The sequence below is a fragment of the Sycon ciliatum genome, chromosome 5 (genome assembly GCF_964019385.1).
Source record: "Sycon ciliatum chromosome 5, ocSycCili1.1, whole genome shotgun sequence".
NCBI lineage: Eukaryota > Metazoa > Porifera > Calcarea > Leucosolenida > Sycettidae > Sycon > Sycon ciliatum.
The window spans coordinates 5,749,043-5,769,291 of record NC_088647.1 but is presented as its reverse complement, the minus strand read 5'-3'; the positions used below and the strand labels follow the sequence as shown (position 1 = coordinate 5,769,291).

The 20,249-nt window shown below is 46.9% G+C and overlaps 1 protein-coding gene across 1 annotated transcript in view; it reads left to right on the top strand.

The window, feature by feature from the left end:
• LOC135817326 (uncharacterized) overlaps nt 1-19,124 on the top strand; it is a 110,603-nt gene extending 91,479 nt beyond the window's left edge. Inside the window, exons 7-13 of the mRNA XM_065330494.1 lie at nt 13,630-13,719; nt 14,485-14,551; nt 14,831-14,927; nt 15,461-15,548; nt 16,444-16,521; nt 17,242-17,345; nt 18,126-19,124. Coding sequence (XP_065186566.1) covers nt 13,630-13,719; nt 14,485-14,551; nt 14,831-14,927; nt 15,461-15,548; nt 16,444-16,521; nt 17,242-17,345; nt 18,126-18,228 — 627 coding nt within the window. The 3' untranslated portion in view covers nt 18,229-19,124. The remainder of the gene's footprint in view (nt 1-13,629; nt 13,720-14,484; nt 14,552-14,830; nt 14,928-15,460; nt 15,549-16,443; nt 16,522-17,241; nt 17,346-18,125) is intronic.
• The last annotated feature ends 1,125 nt before the right edge of the window (nt 19,125-20,249 follow it).

Below are 20,249 nucleotides of genomic sequence, written 5' to 3'. Positions count from 1 at the left end.
TGCTCTGTGCCTGATCTCTGGAAGTTTCCCCACAGCTGCACCGTGGCCTGAGAGCCACTGACCTGAATCTGTGTCTTGTTTGGCTTGCTGGTCTCCGACATGTCGCAATGCTGGTTTCTGCTCGTTTTCCTATCATGCCATCCACAGTGATTGTACTCAGCTGGGTTCTTCCTTTGCCTTCTGCCTTCACTTTTCAGAAGCCGTGCCAAACTGTGAAATCAGTCATAGAAGTACATGAGTCTTGTGTAAAGTCTAGTGAACAGCATAATCGGCGGCAAGGCATCAACGGCAGAGGGCGTGATTGTGGACGTGTATAGTGACAGTGTGGTCTAGTGTATTGTGTTCGCGTTTTGGACGACCCTTGGATTGGGTGGGGGGGATACTGTCAATACACATGTACACAGTCATGGTGATGATGATGATATTCCAGTTCATGTGTTCAGCACCCTTGGTCTCTATGAACAGCCACGGAATTACACACGGGTATATTGTACTGTCTTCAAGGTCACATCACACTGTACTTTCGAGATCACGTGATCCTTAGTAGTGGAACCACACCAAAACTTCCATGCTACATGTATCTACGTAACATTGCATTAAAACGTGATTGCGTATTGAGTAATACAATAGTAAGTCTACAGAATCATGACGTGTTGTTTGGCGGCTGGAAATCAGTGACGTCTAGCATACATGTATGTCTATGTGACAAACATGGCTTTAGCAATGGCATGCAGTTTGCCCCTATCCTACCCATTCCATGCTGGTGCAAGCACAATCACTGTTACAAAATACTTATGTTGTAGAGGCCAAGACGCAAGAGACCATACTTATGACCTGATGACAGCACTAGACTACAACAAGGTCACTTGATCATGGGGAGATGTGGCACAAAGAGCAGTCCAGGAATGCCTGGCAAGTGCGCTGATTATGACAGCAGTGCTGGGATCGTGGTGGGTCCGAACTGGACACTATTGTATTAAGTGCTACATGTACATGACCTTAAGTCCGTGAAGATGGCCACTCTTTAGGGCAGATGAGATTAATACATTGATAGGCCACTCGAACTGGAAGCATCGGGATGGACACCGTCGCTGGAATAGAGTTGATATGGGGCCGTGCTTGTTTTTTCCCTTTCTGCGCTGAGTTCACCGCAGGGGTGCTTCCCTATTCGGACATAGCATCATGCTCAAGCACTTAAGTTGTGTCGATTCCTGGGATCATGTCGTTCCAACTATCCCCCTCCGTTGTTCCCGTTTACTTGTTTAACCTCCAGCCCACATACAAATGTACAGTCTAAATGTAGTCATGTCGTCTCTGCAGTGCTTGACTAGGTGTACAGTTCAGTACATTGTACACACAACTGGGTAGGCCGCTGGCATTCTGTGTAAGGCTGTTGTGTGTGTCTGGCGGGGGGGGGGGGGGGGGGGGAGGGGGCGGCGGTTGAGCCTAGACTAGAATATAGAGTACCAGTACATTGTACTAGAAGTTGAGGGTGAGCTTTAGTGGTTATGAGTACATGTACATGTAGATGTAGATGGTGCTGATGTCTTGTCAGTGGTTCTACTGTTTACAGACACTGTGTGCCATATCGCCATAGGCTTGTGTAGAACTGGGAGCATTCGTGGGCTCTTCTTTTGTCCTTTGCTGGCCTGGTTAGCCTGGAGGTTTCATCTGCAGCAATACTGTAATCGGCTGTACAGTGTGTCCGCTGCCTTGCCACGTACCGCCATAAAGCCATATCCTGTCTTGTGTGACACAAGTACGGGCACATGCATGTACATGTACATGTACATGCTTTTAAGAACACCTTGAACAAATTTAGAATCTACAATGGTGACTAAATCGTGCTGCCGCTGCCTAACACGGCAAGGACCCAGTGCACTCGTGCCAAGAACAACGAGCTGTATGAGTTGTACATGCATGCTAATAATGTAATATTACTGTGTCGTGTTCGGGTCCTTCCAGGCTACTACTAACATACGCCCGCATTGTCTGTAATAAGTACAGTCAGGTGCAGTAGAGTGACTAAGAGAATACACACGACGCTGTTTAGATGGTTTTCCGGAAGGATGGACGGTTGATGATGGGAACATGTCGTTATGGTAGACCACACCTCCGTGTACCCTTTCTCTCTCCTTTTTTTAATAGTTTGGCTTTACAGCGTCCCAAACATAGTCGTGTACATGTATCATAATTAGTGTTGGCTGGTAAGAGTATGAGCCTACGTACATGTACATGTACATGTATATGTATGGGGATCTACTTATGACGTTGTAGGAGCATGAGTACTGTATGACCTTCCGTACATCACTCATTAGTCATTAATACACGGATTATCAGACCTACATGTATGCTTGAGTGTTCTGAGAATAACCCTTGTCCTTGACCCGCCGTGTACCAACTACCATGGTGTACGACATGTAGTAAACTAGTTCTACATTGTTCTTTGTAGATGGACTATGCTTGTATGAAACAAGGACTATGATAATACTGGTGGTGGTGTCCAGGTATAAATGTCTAGTAGCCCAACCGTCACCTCGACCTCTACTTTCCAGCCCTGTGCCTGTGGCTCTGCGTATGCATGCTCCCGGATCCGGACCGTCGCTCCAGCAATCCAAGTGGCTGCAGTATCTTATTCATCGCATGACCTATGCTATCGCCTGGCGTTGAAGAGACCCTTCTACCACGTTGCTACCATCTTTCTGTATCCCAGCTTTCCAGTCATCATATCCCTACCAGTATCTACCGTTTATCCAGGTATTGACATCATGTTGTTGGTTGACAGCATTACAAGGCGGAGGACACTGTGTTCGGAAACAGTGACCTTTCTATAACCAGCCACAGTCGATAGAGCGTCCACTCCTCGTGTAACTCAGATTCCACATCAGACTGCAACCAGCCCTTGCGGAATCTTCAATTGTACGTAGCATCGTATTGACAGTACAATAATGAACTATGTACAGTAGTCCCAACTGTAGGCTGCCAGAGCCACTGTCGCCAGCCGCCACACTAAACTAGTCAGGTATGCAGCTACATCAGTCATGTTGTGTAATACTTGAACAAAAATAGCTAATGTAGAATTAGATCTAGAAGTACACATGCAGGGAGTATGACGTGATTTGCTCCTTCCCTTCCACGTTTTCTGCCGGCAGGTCGCCTCCAGAGCAACGAAACCAGTCCCTGATCCGTTTCGTATCCCTCCTTGTTGTCATGGTTGCGTTGCTAGCATGCAAAACTGAAGGGTTGCTTTGATTAACACTTAATGAAATAAAATAATAATGGCGGGGCGTCAGCCGCGCGGTCGAACCTAGGTAAATGAATGCATCGCCCAATGTTGGAAGTGGAACAGCCCTGCCCGACGTACATGTACATGTACATGTATGGTACTGTAGTAGGGATCTCTGGGGGTACATGTATCTTCATCCTCCTGCTCCGCCTCTTTGCCCATACACGTGAAATACGTGTTGTTGTGGCCTGCACTGCACAATTTCTCGTTCATGTGCATACATGCCTGATCGTCCACATGCGCAATGCAGAATACAGACAGTACACTAGTGTCTACAGTCGTGTTGTTGCTCTTGCCAGTCTTGGCATGATTGTGTCAAGACTGGCCTCGTAGGCTCGTACATAATGTACAAAGGACACTCTTGACACAATCATGGCTGCGAGAAATTCGTTCTGCCCATAAGAACACAAGGCTCAAGAGGCTGTTGAGAGCCACTCAAGACAGCTCTTTTCTGCCTGATCGAATCATCAAGACATCTGCTCAGAAGGGGGGAGGGGAGGGCAGGGGATGGTCATTCAGAGTCAACATTCCAATCGCGAGGCCACCATACTCCATAACACATGCCCTCTGTCTCACACTCTCAGTTACCAGGCGATACGATGCACAAGGCCTTAAGGGGCTCTTTAAAACCTGTTTATACCGGTATACATGCACATGTATGCATTATGTAGCCAGCTGGTGAATATCGAATACTCTAGAATTCTAGAAGGTATGATCAATAAATCGCCAGGCTCGTCATGAATCATTGTGCAGCGCAGACGTTCAACACTACAATAGTACTTTAGCCGTTTAGGGAGCTCCTTCTCCTTGTGACGTCATTCCCTCTTCAATTCGTATTGTCGCGTCAATACCATGGGTACCACGCACTGTCCAATGCTCTGCCGTGCTTGCCAGAGGTTGCCTACATATACACGGGCCCCATGGGCATCCACACAACACGTGGACATTCTAAGAATCACGAGCCCTGAAGAGGCTCTACTCTGCTACGATCACGCTATCTCCTATCTATCTAGCTCGTTCACTATTACAGCACTATCCACGACAATCAGCTTCCTTTCTCAGTTTCTGTGGCACGTGATACTTGTGGCAGGTGTTGCACTCTGCACCATATTATTGTATGTGCGCGCTGGTCACCTTTTCCGATCTGACCCATACCCAACTTTCCGGAAAATCGCCCTGACGATAATGTGTGTGCATGGGCACTTGAGCAGCGCTATTCTCGTGCCGAAAGTCCACTGCACTGGAAAGGTACTGGATGTGGTTATCTCCTCAGGACAATGACTATTACTGGGTGTTACTGGATTGTTGCTGTGACTCACACCTTTGTGCACGGGTTTCGTCTGCAAAATGTGTAGATGATTGTATTCATCACTGAATGAATACTACACGGATGGCGAATCAGGCCATCTCGCGATGGTACAACGAACAAACCATTGGCTGAGATGTCGGAGCATTCCGTGTTATTGGCATCGTCATCATCGTCATCACTGTGGCACAGGGTTTCCCGCATCGTATTCTGCCTTCTTTCGCTCTTGTCATCATGCCTTTCAACTACAAACCCCCTACGTGGCAACTGCCTAGCGAAAACGCCACTCATGACTCACGCGTGTTTTGGGAGATGTATTCAAGCAGTGGTGTTTTGCGCAATCGTCTACCAATGGTCGTAATGGGTGGTGATGAGTTAGCTGCTTGGGAGAAGAACTAATTACTTCTCAATTTAGCTGATCCTGGCACACGCATATACGGTCAATGGGGTGTTGTTCGTCACCATGTTACGATGGTGCTAGTCAGCAGTTGGTCCTCTCTCCACGGAGCACTGCACTGGTGGTGGGAACGACCATGCCCCAGTGCAGTGGCTACGGTGCCAACCAGCACGCATCGTCGCAAGGACCATGTTGTGGAGAAGGGCAGTGGTCCCCTGACTGTTGTAAGATTGCGAATAGCTCATAGAGTCATATCCGTCCACCATTGCGATATACCCGTGGATGGCGCTGATAACACTGGCATCAAGCTGAAACCCATTCCCCATCAGTCTTATCCTGGTTGACAATTGATTCGCCATCACACCAATACGAAGCTACATGTACATGTACTCCCAGTATACGATCATGTTTCAACCCGCTGCCACTGTTACCAAGTGACTATTGGATTGAACTGAGAGGCCCCGGTACATACAATGCATTGTATGGGTATCCCTGGGTCTGTGTAAATACAAGTACATTTACACGCCCAATGCTGCAGAGAGCCAGCTGGTGTATATTCCTGGGTTTGCATACTGCTGGTTCCGACTATTCAGTTTTCAAAGCAACCGATCTGCCTGATATGAGCAGAATACATGATAGACGTTGTTGATCCCCCTTCCGCAAACAGTACTAAACACACCTTTCATTCGTTAATTGAGGTGATGCCATACAGATAAAGGGCATGTGTATGGAATGGAAGGAGAGTCCCCGAGGATCAGGTGATCTTTACCCAAGTCGTATTGACTCATGATTGTGTCATGGCTGATTTTTCCCTTGGATAAGGACCCAGGGACCGGGGTGGTATGCAGGACCATGACATTATGTACTAGTAGCCTACGTGTAGTGATTGTCGGTCACCTACATGTCATCATTGTCATGTACATGTACAATAATGCTTGCTCCATCTTTCTAACCAATAACAGCATGAAGTAGCAGTAGGCATGGCATGCGCTGAGTATGTCCCTTCTCTCCCAATCGTCCCGCATGCTAGTATCTGATCCCCCATTCAATGTGCTATGCCTTTATGGGGTGTGGAAGGTTGGCAACCCACCCTGTAGTTTGAAATGTTTAGGATGTGTGTGGACCACGGTTTCCTAGTGTCGGCTGTAAACCAAGAGTACATAATGATAACCCCCAGGGAGTTATTGCTGTAACTCTGCAGCCGCTCTTGGGCTAACTAACTTAAAAGGTCCCTTGCACAGTAGTATAAACATGTAGTAGGAGTATCAAGGCATGTACAACATGTACATGTACGTGAGTTTTAGATCTTGCTCTGTGTGCGTGACTGTACCCACCACGCCCCTGTTGTATGCACACCGTCTGCGCGTTCAAGCACTTCCGCCCTGTTCGGAAAAGGAGAAGTGTTTACAGTCGTTAGAAAGCAAAAAATGTGCAATTTAGGAGTTGGTGCTCTCTGAAGCTCCTGTGCACGGGCCAGTTACGGACACACAAGCCACTTCTGCCGCCGGCAAATGAAGGGCGACAAGGATGCACGCGTCTCTATTGTAGATCTTGTTTGCTTTAGCTCCCTTGTTGTACCAGGGTTACCTTGTTACGGTAGGACATTTGTCGGGTGTGGGTAGTTGTTGGGAAGAATGCAGGTGAAGAGATTCCCGCAGCGGCATCTTGTGTACTATTATCCAACTATTCATCCAACTACACTGTACCTGCGTGTTTAAATTTGTCCTTTGAAAAGAAAGCAGCAGTGCTCGTGGGTGCATAGCCTGTTTGCAATCTTGCTCCTGCAGTCTAGTTAGTACTGTCATGTAGATCTACATAAGTAACTTTAGTTTTTACTTTAGTTGTGGAGAAGGAAACATGATCGATGAGTGCACGTCGGATTTTGTATTTTGTTGTTGTCTAAAAGGATTGACCTCCCAGGCCAGGGCTATGGGCCTGTCGAGGCGTCTCCTACTGGAAAGAATATTGTAGATGTACAGTGTCGTGTAGATGCTAGTGAAACAGTATACCGGTACTAGTAGTACAGTAGTAGAGCGAGCTGCATTCTTCGGATATCACCGCTTCAATTGTAAGCAAGGACCCGCGCGCGAAGGTTTTCTTCTGCCCATTCACGATTCACGTGGATCATCGATAGAAAGAAATAATTATTGATGGGATGTGGAAATGAATAATGATCTCCACGTCGCCTGTCCAGAGGGTATCGCCGAATTCCTTTCTTTTGATCGACTGACTCTGACCTTCACTAGCTTGCATGCCGAAGTGTCCACGCGATCATGTCTGCGAATTGTGCCAGGGATTGGTGAGTCTAGGAACATGGAGGCAATCCATCATGCCATGGTTTGTGCGTGTGTTTCTGGCTATGGTGCCCCGTCCTCACCATGGCATGAATTACTTGCTCTCAGTCTGTGTAGTTTATGTACCCTAGCCTCTATCAGGCTTTCATTAATGCTCAGCAATCTGTGGAAAAGTCCGTCCGTTGCGAGAATGCGAGATAAGACCATCCAACATAACAGAGTGCAGCAGCAGTATTGTATCCAGTTGTGTCATGTATCAGACTCCAGTCATACCGGTTTCATATGCTCTCGTTCTATGCCTCTTTCTATCGTGCTGCTGCCTCCTTTGTCCTGAACTGAATGGTATTCTTTATCTACGGACGTGCTGTGTATGTAGAAATGCACCTTTGAATGCCACACCGTGAACGATTACCATTATGCCCTCAGCCATCAACTGATTCATATCACGTAGCAATACATACCAGTAGATCTGCTCTCCGATTCAGATCAGCATTTTCGCATGCCACTGGCCTACTACAACCCACCATTATCGATCCAACGCAACTCATTGTTAGCTTAATCAACAATTCTCACTGGACCATGCCCAAAATGTATTGACCAACCTATCGGTGCCAGTAAATGGTCAGTTCAGTTGCAAGATACCAGTGCTTACTCAATTGCTTTCGAAATCGTCGACAATGAAGGATGAGAACAATGTCATGTTCACGGTTTTAGCTGCTTGACGCCTTTATGAATGTTGTTCGCCGGCAGGAGGCTCGCTCCGATTTGAATCATTTCTGGCATAGTGCAACGTGACGTCAATGATACCGCGACTACTGCCGTCTGTAGATTCGGACATGCTACATGTACATTGATTGGTGTTGTACTCAATCTCGGACAGCTAGCTATTTCAACCTTGTTGTTCAAAAAAGGGATCAAAGTCACGGTGGTTGGTTGGTTGATTGAATGGTTAGCTGGCTGGCTGGATGGTTGGCTGGTTCACCGTTGGATGGTTGGATGGTCGGTTGGTTGGTTGGTTGGATGGTCGGTTGGTTGGTTGGCTGATTGGCGGATGAGTCGATTTTATTCCCGAACCTAAGTGAATGGCGTTTTTGAACTTACATGGAGAAACAATACAGTCATTTATATCCAAAAACAGGAGAGGAGTTACTAGAAAGTGGCAACAGAACGTGTTGTAGCGTTTTACAATACATGTACATGTACCGGCACTAGTGTGGCTCGACTCGATATTTGATGACATGGCGAAAGACGGTTTATAGCCTTCCCTAAAAGTATCGCTAGCTTTGTGCATCTTTTGATTCCCACCTTACATAAAGTATATACAAAAACAAAACAAAACAGATACCTTCTTCTCTCTCTCTCTCTCTCTCTCTCACACACACACACACACACACACACACACACACACACACACACACACACACTCACACACACACACACACACACACACACACACACACACACTCACACACACACACACACACACACACACACCTCAGACCTCAGGCAGGCTCAGATCTGCCCATCGCGGAAGCGATGATAGCGAACAGCTATGTTAGACATAGCAACTTGTGGTGGGATTACACCATTCAACAGCTTGCAAGGCTGATGAATTGACCGCCACTAATTTTAGCCTGGTATCCACCACACAGCTGATTGAAGTGGCTTACACACACCACACACACACACACACACACACACACACACACACACACACACACACACACACACACACACACACACACACACACACACACACACACACTCACTCTAGAACGTTCACTGCACAGGAGCAGCAGGTGCACGTGAAGTGCTGTCCGGAAGCCAGTTGAATTTCCACCTTCCGACAATAGCAAGAGTGGGAGCTTATGTGCTCTTGGCAAAAGGTGTGCGATGGTCGGAGGACTGTAGGATCGGATTGATCACTGTCATCGGGTAGAGTTAGTTTCCGCAAGATAGAAGTCCCCGTTAGTATCTCGTACGGGGGGGGGGGGGGGGGGTAGATTCCTGTCACTGAAACATGCGAGTGTGAAAAGCGGTGATACACAATGTTCCATAGTGGTACTTAGAAGTGGATTCTGCTAGGACTGTTCATCAGATGGAGAGGCTTCCTGGTCGAGTGCTGTTTTGCTGAGTGTCTGGTCGCGTGCTGGGCCTAGGCCTGCACTGGCTGCAGGGTGATCGATGGTGTGCTTCCTAGGCTACACATGTGGAATTCTCATGACTCCTGGTGAGGGTGCATCTGGACCGTACTGGAACTGCGTATTGGTGTGATTTGATCGCGTGTTTGTTCATCACGCCGTGCGTGTGTTTCCTGACCATGATCTATAGAACTTCCCGCTGAGTTGCTAAGTAAGTTGAAGGCATGTAAACCATGTGACATCCAATCTCCGCAGAGAGCTGGATGGTAACAAAGGTCGGGTGTGTCCTGTCAACGAAAAATGGAGGGCGATGCTTCAGCCCCGATTCCGTGATAGCATTTTGTAGTAGCCAGTTGGAACGGAGCATGTAGCATTTGAATTACATGTACATTGCAACGAGCCACCACTCTCAGCCTGGGCAGTTCTTCCCACACGGCCACAGTTCCAGTTCCAAGGAGCTACTAACCAACATGGTAATTGCTTTACAATGATGTGTAGAAGTGAACCAATACTGGCAATAGTGTACATTGTAGGTCGTGGTGCAACCGATGATGACAATAACTAGAATATAGATGAATGATGATGTGTGACAGTTCAAGTTGCATTGTATTCTACAATACCACCCAAACATAGCAAAGGCCTCTGTATTGTCCCCTCGCCCCAAATGGCAGGTATTGATTCACTTCATGTCCCGGTAGATCTACTATGATACATGTATAGGGCAGCAGTCTACATGACCATGATGATGACTAGAGCTCAGTACAATGATGTCATGCAGATCTACATGCCACTGTTGTACTGTATTTCGGACAGTGTTGGTCCGTTCTGTCTGATGATCGATCGCTGTATGTGTGAAGCTCAAAGTCACAGCTGCTGGACAATCGCCTGGCCTTCTCTGTATTGTCTGCGTGTAACTGATGTACTGAACGAATGACCGTCTTCACAGTTTTACAATACAAGCTGGCGTCAAGCTGGCGGAAATATTAGAATGCTTTTAATACTCATGTTCTCCTCCTGAAGAAGGCTTCGAGTAACCATGGTAACGTGTATTGTGATTTGTGAACCTCATGATCGATGATCCGGTCATGGCAGTGAGTAAAGACATAAATAATTTGTACTTCAAGTACATGTAGCACAGCACCCACGAGTAGACTGATAGGCTGAGCCCTGACTGTATCTTCCGCCCAGCATGCACTCATCGACCTTCTGACAAGTAACCTGGTAACCGCGAAGCACGATCCTTGACTCCGAAGCGAAGGTCTCCGGAGAACAGAAGAAATACTGGTAAAAAAGGAGGTAAAAAAGTAGAGGAAATCGTGAACATGATTTTGGTGGCATTTGGAGTTCTGTTTGACCGTTTCCAACGTGACCTGTATTAGGCTGTCACTGAAGAGTGAAGTCACTTAGTGTAAGGCTCTAGGCTGTCGACATCTCTGTGTGCAGCCTGGCCACAGCTGATTTCTGCTGTAGCTAGTGTTGTTGCTTGGGAGTACCGGTGATTGATTCAGTACATCCTTCAGTTCAGTTTGTGATTTATGGCTGTTCCGAGCCTGCCAACTATTACTTTCTGTGCTTGTCATGCACGAAGGAAGAGGTATAATAAGCGTAAAGTTAGTTCAAGTTGCCATCGGCAATGCTGGCACCAGCGAACCTTTGTGCCAACCGGCCGTGATTGTGTTTGTAGTAAAATAATTGTGACATCTGAATTTCTAACGCGACAATTGTCCTACCGACATTAGGTTCCACCCGGTTTCTGTAGCAGCCATTGGCATTGGGCTCTATCCGTGGGTCTCTCTGCAGTTGTGGAAACAAGAAGTTGCCGTCAATGGAGCGCAGCATGATGAATGCAACAGGTGTTGGATCCTGAGTAGCGCACTTGCCTCCGCGGAAAGCACTCTGGTCCTGTATCATAGAACAAGGCATCCATGTGGGACGTACTCGAGCGTAAGAAGTTCTTTGTCACAGTTTGTGGCCTGGCGATGCCTGGGGTTTTACATTAATCAGTAGTAAACTTTTAAGAAATGACTGGGTTATTGACGTTAGTAGCCCAATTAATATTTCAGCCACCTTCATGATCACCAATCTATACGGATACACTGTAACCATGGTAACGTTAATTTATTATGTAACATGTGTATAGTGTCCACCGTATACATGTATGCACTGGTTTATTATGATGTGTCAGCTCACTGTCGCCATGGTCACTGTCAGTGCTGACCTAGTTAGTTAGGTTCCATGGTGCACCGGTGCCAGTGTGCATGTTGCAGCCCTGTACTGGTTTTTGGTGATGTTTTCCAGGGCAGCTGTCAGTAACTGGGAAACAGCTGGTTGCTTAGCTGTCGTTAAATGCTCTGCTCTGCTTGTTGAACTTACTTCTCCAACTCCACTGTTTGCCTCCTGGTGTGTTGTTGGCATTCGGCAGTGCTATGGTGACTTTGAACTCCTGTGTCGCTTCAGCGCAAGTAGTCATGTATTGTGTATGGAGTAACTACTAAAACATGAGCCGTAATCCTGGGAATCTATGTGTTCATTCACGGTAATAGCACTAGCAACAAGAACAGGAACAGGAATTGCTTCTTAGCAGTGTGTGTGTGTGTGTTTGTGCCATCGGATCCACCAATTATGCTCAGTCTATTCTGTGTCATGGCCTAGTGTAGTTATACATGTATTGAGTAAGTTCACAATCATCTGCACATACACTATTAACACCACATGCTGGGTAGCTATTCCCAGTATTCTCCAGCAAGCCGTGTTCTAGTTTCCCAACAAGAACACTGTTAAATGGTGTTGTATTGCTAGTCAGCAATGGCAATACAAGAATTGTTACAGCGGGGTTGCGGTAACACGCATTATGAATAATGAAATCCCTGGGCAGGGGTATGGGCATGTATCATAATCATAGTGTGTCTGCTGTGAGCTTACACATGGCCGGAAATCATGTTCCCATGTGTTCCCAATGCACGCTTTTAAATTAACCCGATACTTGTATGGACTTGTGCTGTGGGTACATATTGGGCATTTGGGTATTTGATGGCCCATGCAGCTGGGTAGCTGTGGGGTCTGGGGATGAGGGTCTAGGACCCGTGTATTACAGTACTGGCAATGTGATAGCAAAACTCAACACATGCAACCTGTTTGTTCCTATTCTGATTTGTGGACGACTGCGGCTGCAGCATGGCAATTGGGTTGTAAACTGGCTGATACATGTGTGCTAGCTAGGGGGGGGGGGGGGGGGGGGGGGTAGGGAGAACAGTTTGTATTATTTCAAAATAAGCATTGCTGGTTCAGTGTGTATGTATGTAGTATAGTATGTACATGGACATAGAGTATCAGCTTATTTACCCAACCTGCCTCACTGCACCACATTCATGTATCCTGTACTGTCTGCCATGAATCAAATGTCGGTGTACAAACTTTTACTGCCGCTTGTTTGTGCTTCAGCAGTGGCGGCGATTTTCTTTTGTGACCCACTGTTTTGCCACGGTGCGTTCTTCGGTGTCGCTTTTTCTCCGTCTTCGAAATCTCCTGCCCCTGCTCTCCGTGCGTTCATAAATTTCTTTTCCTTTTTCATCTCGCTGACACACATCTACATACAACACATACAACCGCACCAACACCTATGCAGGCACCTCAATGAACACCTATACCTCAGTACTGTACACGCACATGCCTCTACACACACCACACACCACCCTGTCCACCGGAAGGGTATCCTAGGTGTGCTTTCAAGCAGGCAAGAACACCCCCCCCTCCCCACACACACCCATATTCTCGCACATGCATGGCCATTTGAATGCTCAATGCCCTTCCAAGGCAAGCTAATGGGGTATCAATACAATGTACCAGGCAGTGGAGGATGAACGCAATATGTCATATTGCGTTCATCCTCCACTGTAAACTTTGAGGTGCGATATCCTGAGGATGAAAAGTGTTTTTTTGTTGTCCTCTGTTGTGCAGCCCTTCATTGGTATGTACTGACCCTGGTGCTGTTGTTGTTGTTGTTGTTGTTGTTGTTGTTGTTGTTGTTGTTGTTGTTGTTGCTGCTGCTGCTGCTGCTGCTGCTGCTGTTGTTGCTGCTGCTGCTCCTGCTGCTGCTGCTGCTGTTGCTGCTGTTGTTGCTGATGCTGCTGCTGCTGCTGCTGCTGTTGTTGTTGTTGTCGTCATCGTCATCGCTGCTGTTGTTGTGGCTATGTAACCACACATAGGTGATCTCTGACACACCCACGGTGGATCGCATGGAGCGGCATCTCAAGAGTCGTACCCGCCTGCTGGACTTGATCGGCAGTTACCCCAAGGTCAGTGTGACAGTATGACAAGGACTCATTCTCTTCTGGAGAAAACGTGTTGGTGATATGAGCTGGGATGGACTCGCAAGAGATGGTCTGGGAGATTTCACAATTTTGACGGTGCACAATCGTGGGTGATATCCATCTACTTGAGGAGGCTCAAGCTAACCCACTCACTGCCTTGCAAAATGCTGCACATTACTGTGCATGTATGCAGATTTTGCATCTATGACCATGCTCTATGACCATGCTCTATGACCATGCTCTATGACCATGCTCTATGACCATGCTCTATGACCATGCTCTATGACCATGCTCTATGACCATGCTCTATGACCATGCTCTATGACCATGCTCTATGACCATGCTCTATGACCATGTTCTATGACCATGCTCTATGACCATGCTCTATGACCATGCTCTATGACCATGCTCTATGACCATGCTCTATGACCATGCTCTATGACCATGCTCTATGACCATGCTCTATGACCATGCTCTATGACCATGCTCTATGACCATGCTCTATGACCATGCTCTATGACCATGCTCTATGACCATGCTCTATGGTGATTGGAAAGTAAAGGAAAAGACGGTTTCCGCTTTTCACGACAGTAGAAAATAATGCCATGAATGATGTATTTCAAGCGACCTACGGTTAACATGCAGCAAGTACACGGATGGAGTTGAGTGTATAGCCTCGTGCTTTGCGGCTGTTTCATGTGACATTGTTTGAGCCTTTCTTTGCGTCTCTTTATCTTGTTTCCATGGCAGGTTGTCCTGCTGTCTGGAGATGTTCACTATGCTGAAGTGAACTGCTGGAAATCCGAGCAGTCCAATCGTAAGTGTACAGGGACCACTCATTTAAGAGTTTGCATGTGCATGCATAGATGAAACGTGGTTTTGATCAACCACCCTAGGGGGATGGTGTTGTAGTGAGGGGGTTGTTGTATTCTGTTGCGGTCTCTTTAAGTACAGGTATCCTCTGAAACCCCAGGGTGATCCGTGGACATTGAGTACATCCAATGCCAGTGAAAGCCACTCTCACGGACCAGATGCTTACTGACACAAGGTGGTTCCTTTGATGTGTGTACATGTATGCCGCTTGTCCCGTGCGCAGGGCATGCCGTTCATGAGCTGACATCCAGCGGTATGACGCACACCTGTCTCAACTGGGGTATTCCGCCACTAGACAAGCTCTGCCATCTCACTCTGGAGTAAGTGTGTCCTTGTCAAATGTGCTTGTTGTATTATTCAAACTGAGAAATATGTTCTTACGATGAAGCTTGGATACAACTACGCTCTAGCATCCAAACAAAAATGTCCTTATTTCCGATGCGCCACTACAGTATATTCGCTCCGGGCATACTGGAAACATTGTGCCCTGGGCAACATTTTCCCGTTTGTTCAACACGGTTGATGAACCGTCGTATTACCCATGTCCAAGCTTCACTGTGGAGCGGAGCTCACCATGCAATTTTGTAGCCAGCTGCTTGGAAGAATAGAGTTTTAAGAGAAGAGAGAGGAGTGGACAGAGGTGGTAACGAAGAAGGATGGCAATTTAATATGGAGCTGCGAGCTCTGACCCGATCATTTGCAACCAGGTGCCACCATGTCTACTTGTTCAGTGGTCTAGGTCATCCACAGATTGCCAGGATGATGTGCCCACCTCTAAAAAAATACCTCTTCATCCTCAAGGTTTTGTAATTTTGTTTGTTTTTCGTTGTTTTCTGTTAACACTATTCCACAGGCTTGTGCTGCAATCTAAGTACAGGGTTTCACCACAGCTTCTCAAGAAGAACTTTGGCACTTTGGAATTTGACTGGCAAGATGAAAAGGTACGTGGCAATTATGCATAGAAATCTATTTGTGCTTGAGCATGTGTTGGTGGTAGCTTGCACAACCAACAAAATTCTTGTGCCGAAAAGTTACCAGTGTATTTTTTAAAGATAATACAAGTACTCTAGCTTAGTATGTGGATTTATTGATGTCTTCTGGTTGGCAACGTAATTCATTGACGGATCTAGGATGTCGAGGAGGGGGGGGGGGGCTGTTGTGAAGAATACCCCCCCCCCCCCCCCCCCCCCACACACACACACACACAGCTGGCCAAATTATGTACATGTATGTACTGTGTCAAGTATGTAGGCACAAGCATGTGACTGTACACTATCAAGGTACCAAACTCTTTAATAGAGAGGTTCCGGGGTACGATTTTCCGTGCCAAAATCCGTATGGGCGCTACGGATTTTTTCCAGGCGTGCTCCATACGATTTTTCGGCACGGAGAATCCGTGTGGACTGGCTTTCATACGAACCATGTTTCGTATGGAGATTTTGCGTCATCGGGTGCAGAAAGATTTTTCGCGTACAACTTTGGTACGAGAAACATCGATTTTTCGCGGGAAGTTTTGATTTCGGTACAAATTTTCAAAATAAAAAGGCATAGCGCGGGTAATGTGACGTGTTTGCGATCGTAACCTAGGCAATGACGGCAAACACATAAGTTCCATACCCCGGAACTTTTCACTGCTCGAAAACGACGTATACAAAATCCGTAGAGCCTCCACGGATTTTGGCACGAAAAATCGTACTCCGGAACCTCCCTATTGCCAAGAAATCAGTTTAGACATTGAAAAGGCCAGTGCTCTCGATTGACAGTGTGTGTAAGTACATGTACATGTATATACACTGTTTTTGTGTTCTTCTCTGGTGTGTGTGTCACATGACGCAGGGCAAGGTGACCTTCAATGCACACAGTGCTGATGGTGTGGAGTTCTCATACCCAGTGACCGTTTCTGAGCTGAGTTCGGTGAGCTTTGCCTGCTGGCACGTATGTGTTTGAATTATATTTTGTGATGTGAACTAGAACTTAGTTCTTTCATTGGTTACCCTTAGTTTCGTACATTCCACTGATGATCGGAACAGCAGGCCCTGGAGCCAGCTCCTCAGTGAGGGGTGGTACGGCCCCAGGTCGACTGCAGGGCCGATCATTTCCCCCCAGCCCCATTTTGTGTCATGGAGCGATGCACCTCTAGGTCTATGCTGCACCACACCTGGTTGTTCTGGCTATACACTATACATACCGCTAGCTACAGGTTCAAGTCCATTGTATGCAGTTAGCACAGTAGTTCACAAGACACGAAGAATAGTTTAGGAGGGCGACTCAGTAGTGAGGATAGTTAAGTCGTTATTTCCACTTAATTGATCATACACGGACAATCTGTGAAGCTGGGATTGATAAAACTGGTGCGGCTATGGCCATACCAGCCGTACCAGTGGCGCTGGCCCTGACCAGTAATCGATTCCGTATATAAATAACAATACATGTACACCTATATTTGGAACAAGTTACATGTTGTGTGGTGATGCCTGCGGCCTTCGTTCTATTCAAAGCTTTAATTTAAAGTATTGTCTCCTCGCAGATTGTCTGTTCATGTATTTCTTAGAAAAAATATTTTACTTACCACATGTAGAATGGTTATGCACTTCATGTATTTCATGTATGCACAATGTTTCTTGTTGTCTCCAGACTGTGGCAAAGTGTCCGCCGGTAGTCTCCAAGCCGCAGCCCGTGCACGTCTTCTGGTTCTGCTTTGCCGGTCTCTTCACCGGCGTCTTTGTGACCGCGTACATGTAAGGTGTTGCAGAGTTTCAAAATGACAATGTCGATTTGGTGCATATGTTCGCACTTGAGTGCAATGTATTGTATGCAGTGTTCTCCCAGTGTAGCATCCTCTCACAGTGTGGCTATGGGCGCAACCTTTGAAAAACAAACATGGATGCAGTGTGCTTTGACCTGCTAGAGTGCTCAATGTCCGTGATGGCCAGAGTGTAGTACACACCAGATACACAAAGGAACGTAGGGCTTTTTGTCATAACACAAAGTTGCCGTGGTAACAACCAATCAGCAGACATCAGGTTGTCTGATGATTGGTTATTACCATGACAACTCGGAGTTACAGCAAAAAGCCCTGCGTTCCTTTGTGTAGCTCTTGTGTTAAAACGAACATACACCCATTTATGCATGTGACCAATATTTTTAAATGAAGTGACATCTCCTGTTGAAGCATGACCAGCAGCAACTCACCATTCACTGTACGGTGTACACCTAAGTGCTATCCATTGCTACATGTATGGTCAGTTTTGGTCACACAACCTTGCCGTGGTGATAATCATGCCGTTGACTTTCACTTTGTGCAGGTCCTGGACTACACAATATTATTGTGGTGCGGCTGTAATCAATCCCAGTCTTGTGAAACTAGCCGCAGTGTCTCAAGCTGAGTTCACAGTGGTAATCTACCGACATGCTGGCAGGATGATTCTACAGTGTTTACATAGTATGCGATGGCTGGGCCCCCATCGTGCTTCCATGCTCGTGCCTGTTATTCACTTTTTCCTGTATTCTTTGTACAGGTTGCTCCATCTGTTCAAGTCTCTGCTGCGAGCCACCTCATCCATGATCCGTGGTTCACCCAGCTCAGGCACCAGCAAGAAAGTGCAGAAGAAAAGGCAGTGATCGTGTCCTGCCTGTTCGATGCTCTACGCCATCTGCTTCCACGCAGTCTGTCCTTGTCACGCGCAGGTGGAGCATATCAACCGTTGTCCCGTCACAGCCACGTAAGCTGCAGTGTTGGGTTCCTTCCATGCTGAGCCAGTGCCTGCACCGTGGCTCATCTACCCCCCGTATCGCCGATCTCTTATTGGTGATGGATACTGTTCTCTCTTCATTATACCCTAGGGAAATCCCCTGTGCTGGTGCTCTCACTTCTGCAGTCAGGGGGCACTTCAGAACTTTCCGGCCTGTAACGCTCCACTTTTTATCCCCGAATGTCCCTAGCCAATTTGGCCCTTGCTTTGAGTTTAGCTCAGCTGTACGTGTATGCTCAACGTTGCGAAAACAGTGCAAACATACCACTGTGGTCGTGACACACTGCAATTGCGTGTGCTTTTCTTATAATAGTGCGGTATCTATGCCGGATGTTTTTTTAAATTTTTAAATTCGCTTAGTGAGATAAAATTGATACATTGATAGCTTTCTGATCTGATCTGAACAAGTATGGGCGCGGGCTGTCCGTGAATGGTCGCATACAGGTACGTGTTGCGGGAAACGATGCTGCGACATGATACTTGTGTTCTTCAGCTGGCTTGGTAGTTCTGAGATGAAACGGATGCAATCTTTAAAAAATAAGTAAATACTTATCACTGGTCCGCATATTGGGTATGTGAAGACCGGCTAAGCTTGTTCGGTCTCGCAATCCTATTTCCATTCCTGTTCGCCCCGCTTTACCAATTTTACCGCGTGGCCGTGAAGTGATGTCCCAGCACGACTGCATGCAGTCAAGCAACCCGAACTCATCATAACCTTGCTGTCACTGTGCATACTGTTATTCAGCTGTCAACTTTCAACACGGATACATGTATGTATTCAGCAGTGTGATCAGAGGCACTGAAAATGTCCCATATTACCACCCCCATGGTCAAGCCCGAATCCTGCGAATGGAGAGAACAAGAGCAGTGGAGCTACATGTACATTATGCTACAGCTGTATACACACCAGCGCTTTGGCTGAGTGGTTGTGGGCTTGCCTGCGAATCACAAGGTCCCGAGTTCGAGACCCGCGCTGGGAGCAGGGAGCGTATACTGTGCTAGCAAATGCGGTGATGCATGCGTGAACCACTTTACATGCAGTGAACTGCGCCGACACCCACGGTCAACTGGGTACTCACTACTCGGAGTGAGGGTAACATGGATGCAGCTAACGAGGTTAGCCCCCTTGTCGGGCATTGGTTGGGAGACTTACCACCTCACCCTCGCCATTAGGCGCTGCATCTGCCACCCTGGTAGCACAGGCATGGTGGTGGCCTGGCACATGCGAAACTTCCTAAGCTGGTTGTGTTTCTCAACGCAATTATAGCCGGTGGTAACGCGGACGTGCAAACTTTACTTTACTTACTTGTAGACATGTATGCTGTATACTGGTATGTACTGTATATGCTGCATATGCAGCTAGTCCCCAGTTTTGTTCTAGTGTTCCTGTCCGCCACAAAGAGGCTTCCTAGGAGGATTTCATGAAATAGACTTTAGAGTGTTACATCTGTGTTAAAGCAGTAGTATGAACTCAGTTTAAATTCAACATTCTTTCCCAGGAACTACTTCGCTGAATCGAACTACAGTACTGGACTGTAGTCTGCGATTGAAAGAGTCTTCCTGGTACGGTGTATGGCAATGATTTGGGACGATGTGATCTGCAGCGATTTAGCTTGACGACCTATTGATGGCTGTTAACTACTTGTTCACATATACATACAGTACTTGATGTAAATGTACGTATACAGACGTATACAGACGTATACAGACGTATACAGACGTGTACAGACGTGTACAGACGTGTACAGACTTCATGTTACATTAGGTCCTGTGTGTATTCATCGGTCATTCCATGATTCGTGGACGAGAAGTGGACTAACATCCGCTGCTAGTGTAAATGGGGTGTTCTCTGATGCAATCACTGAATCAGGTCCGTATCTTCATTGTACA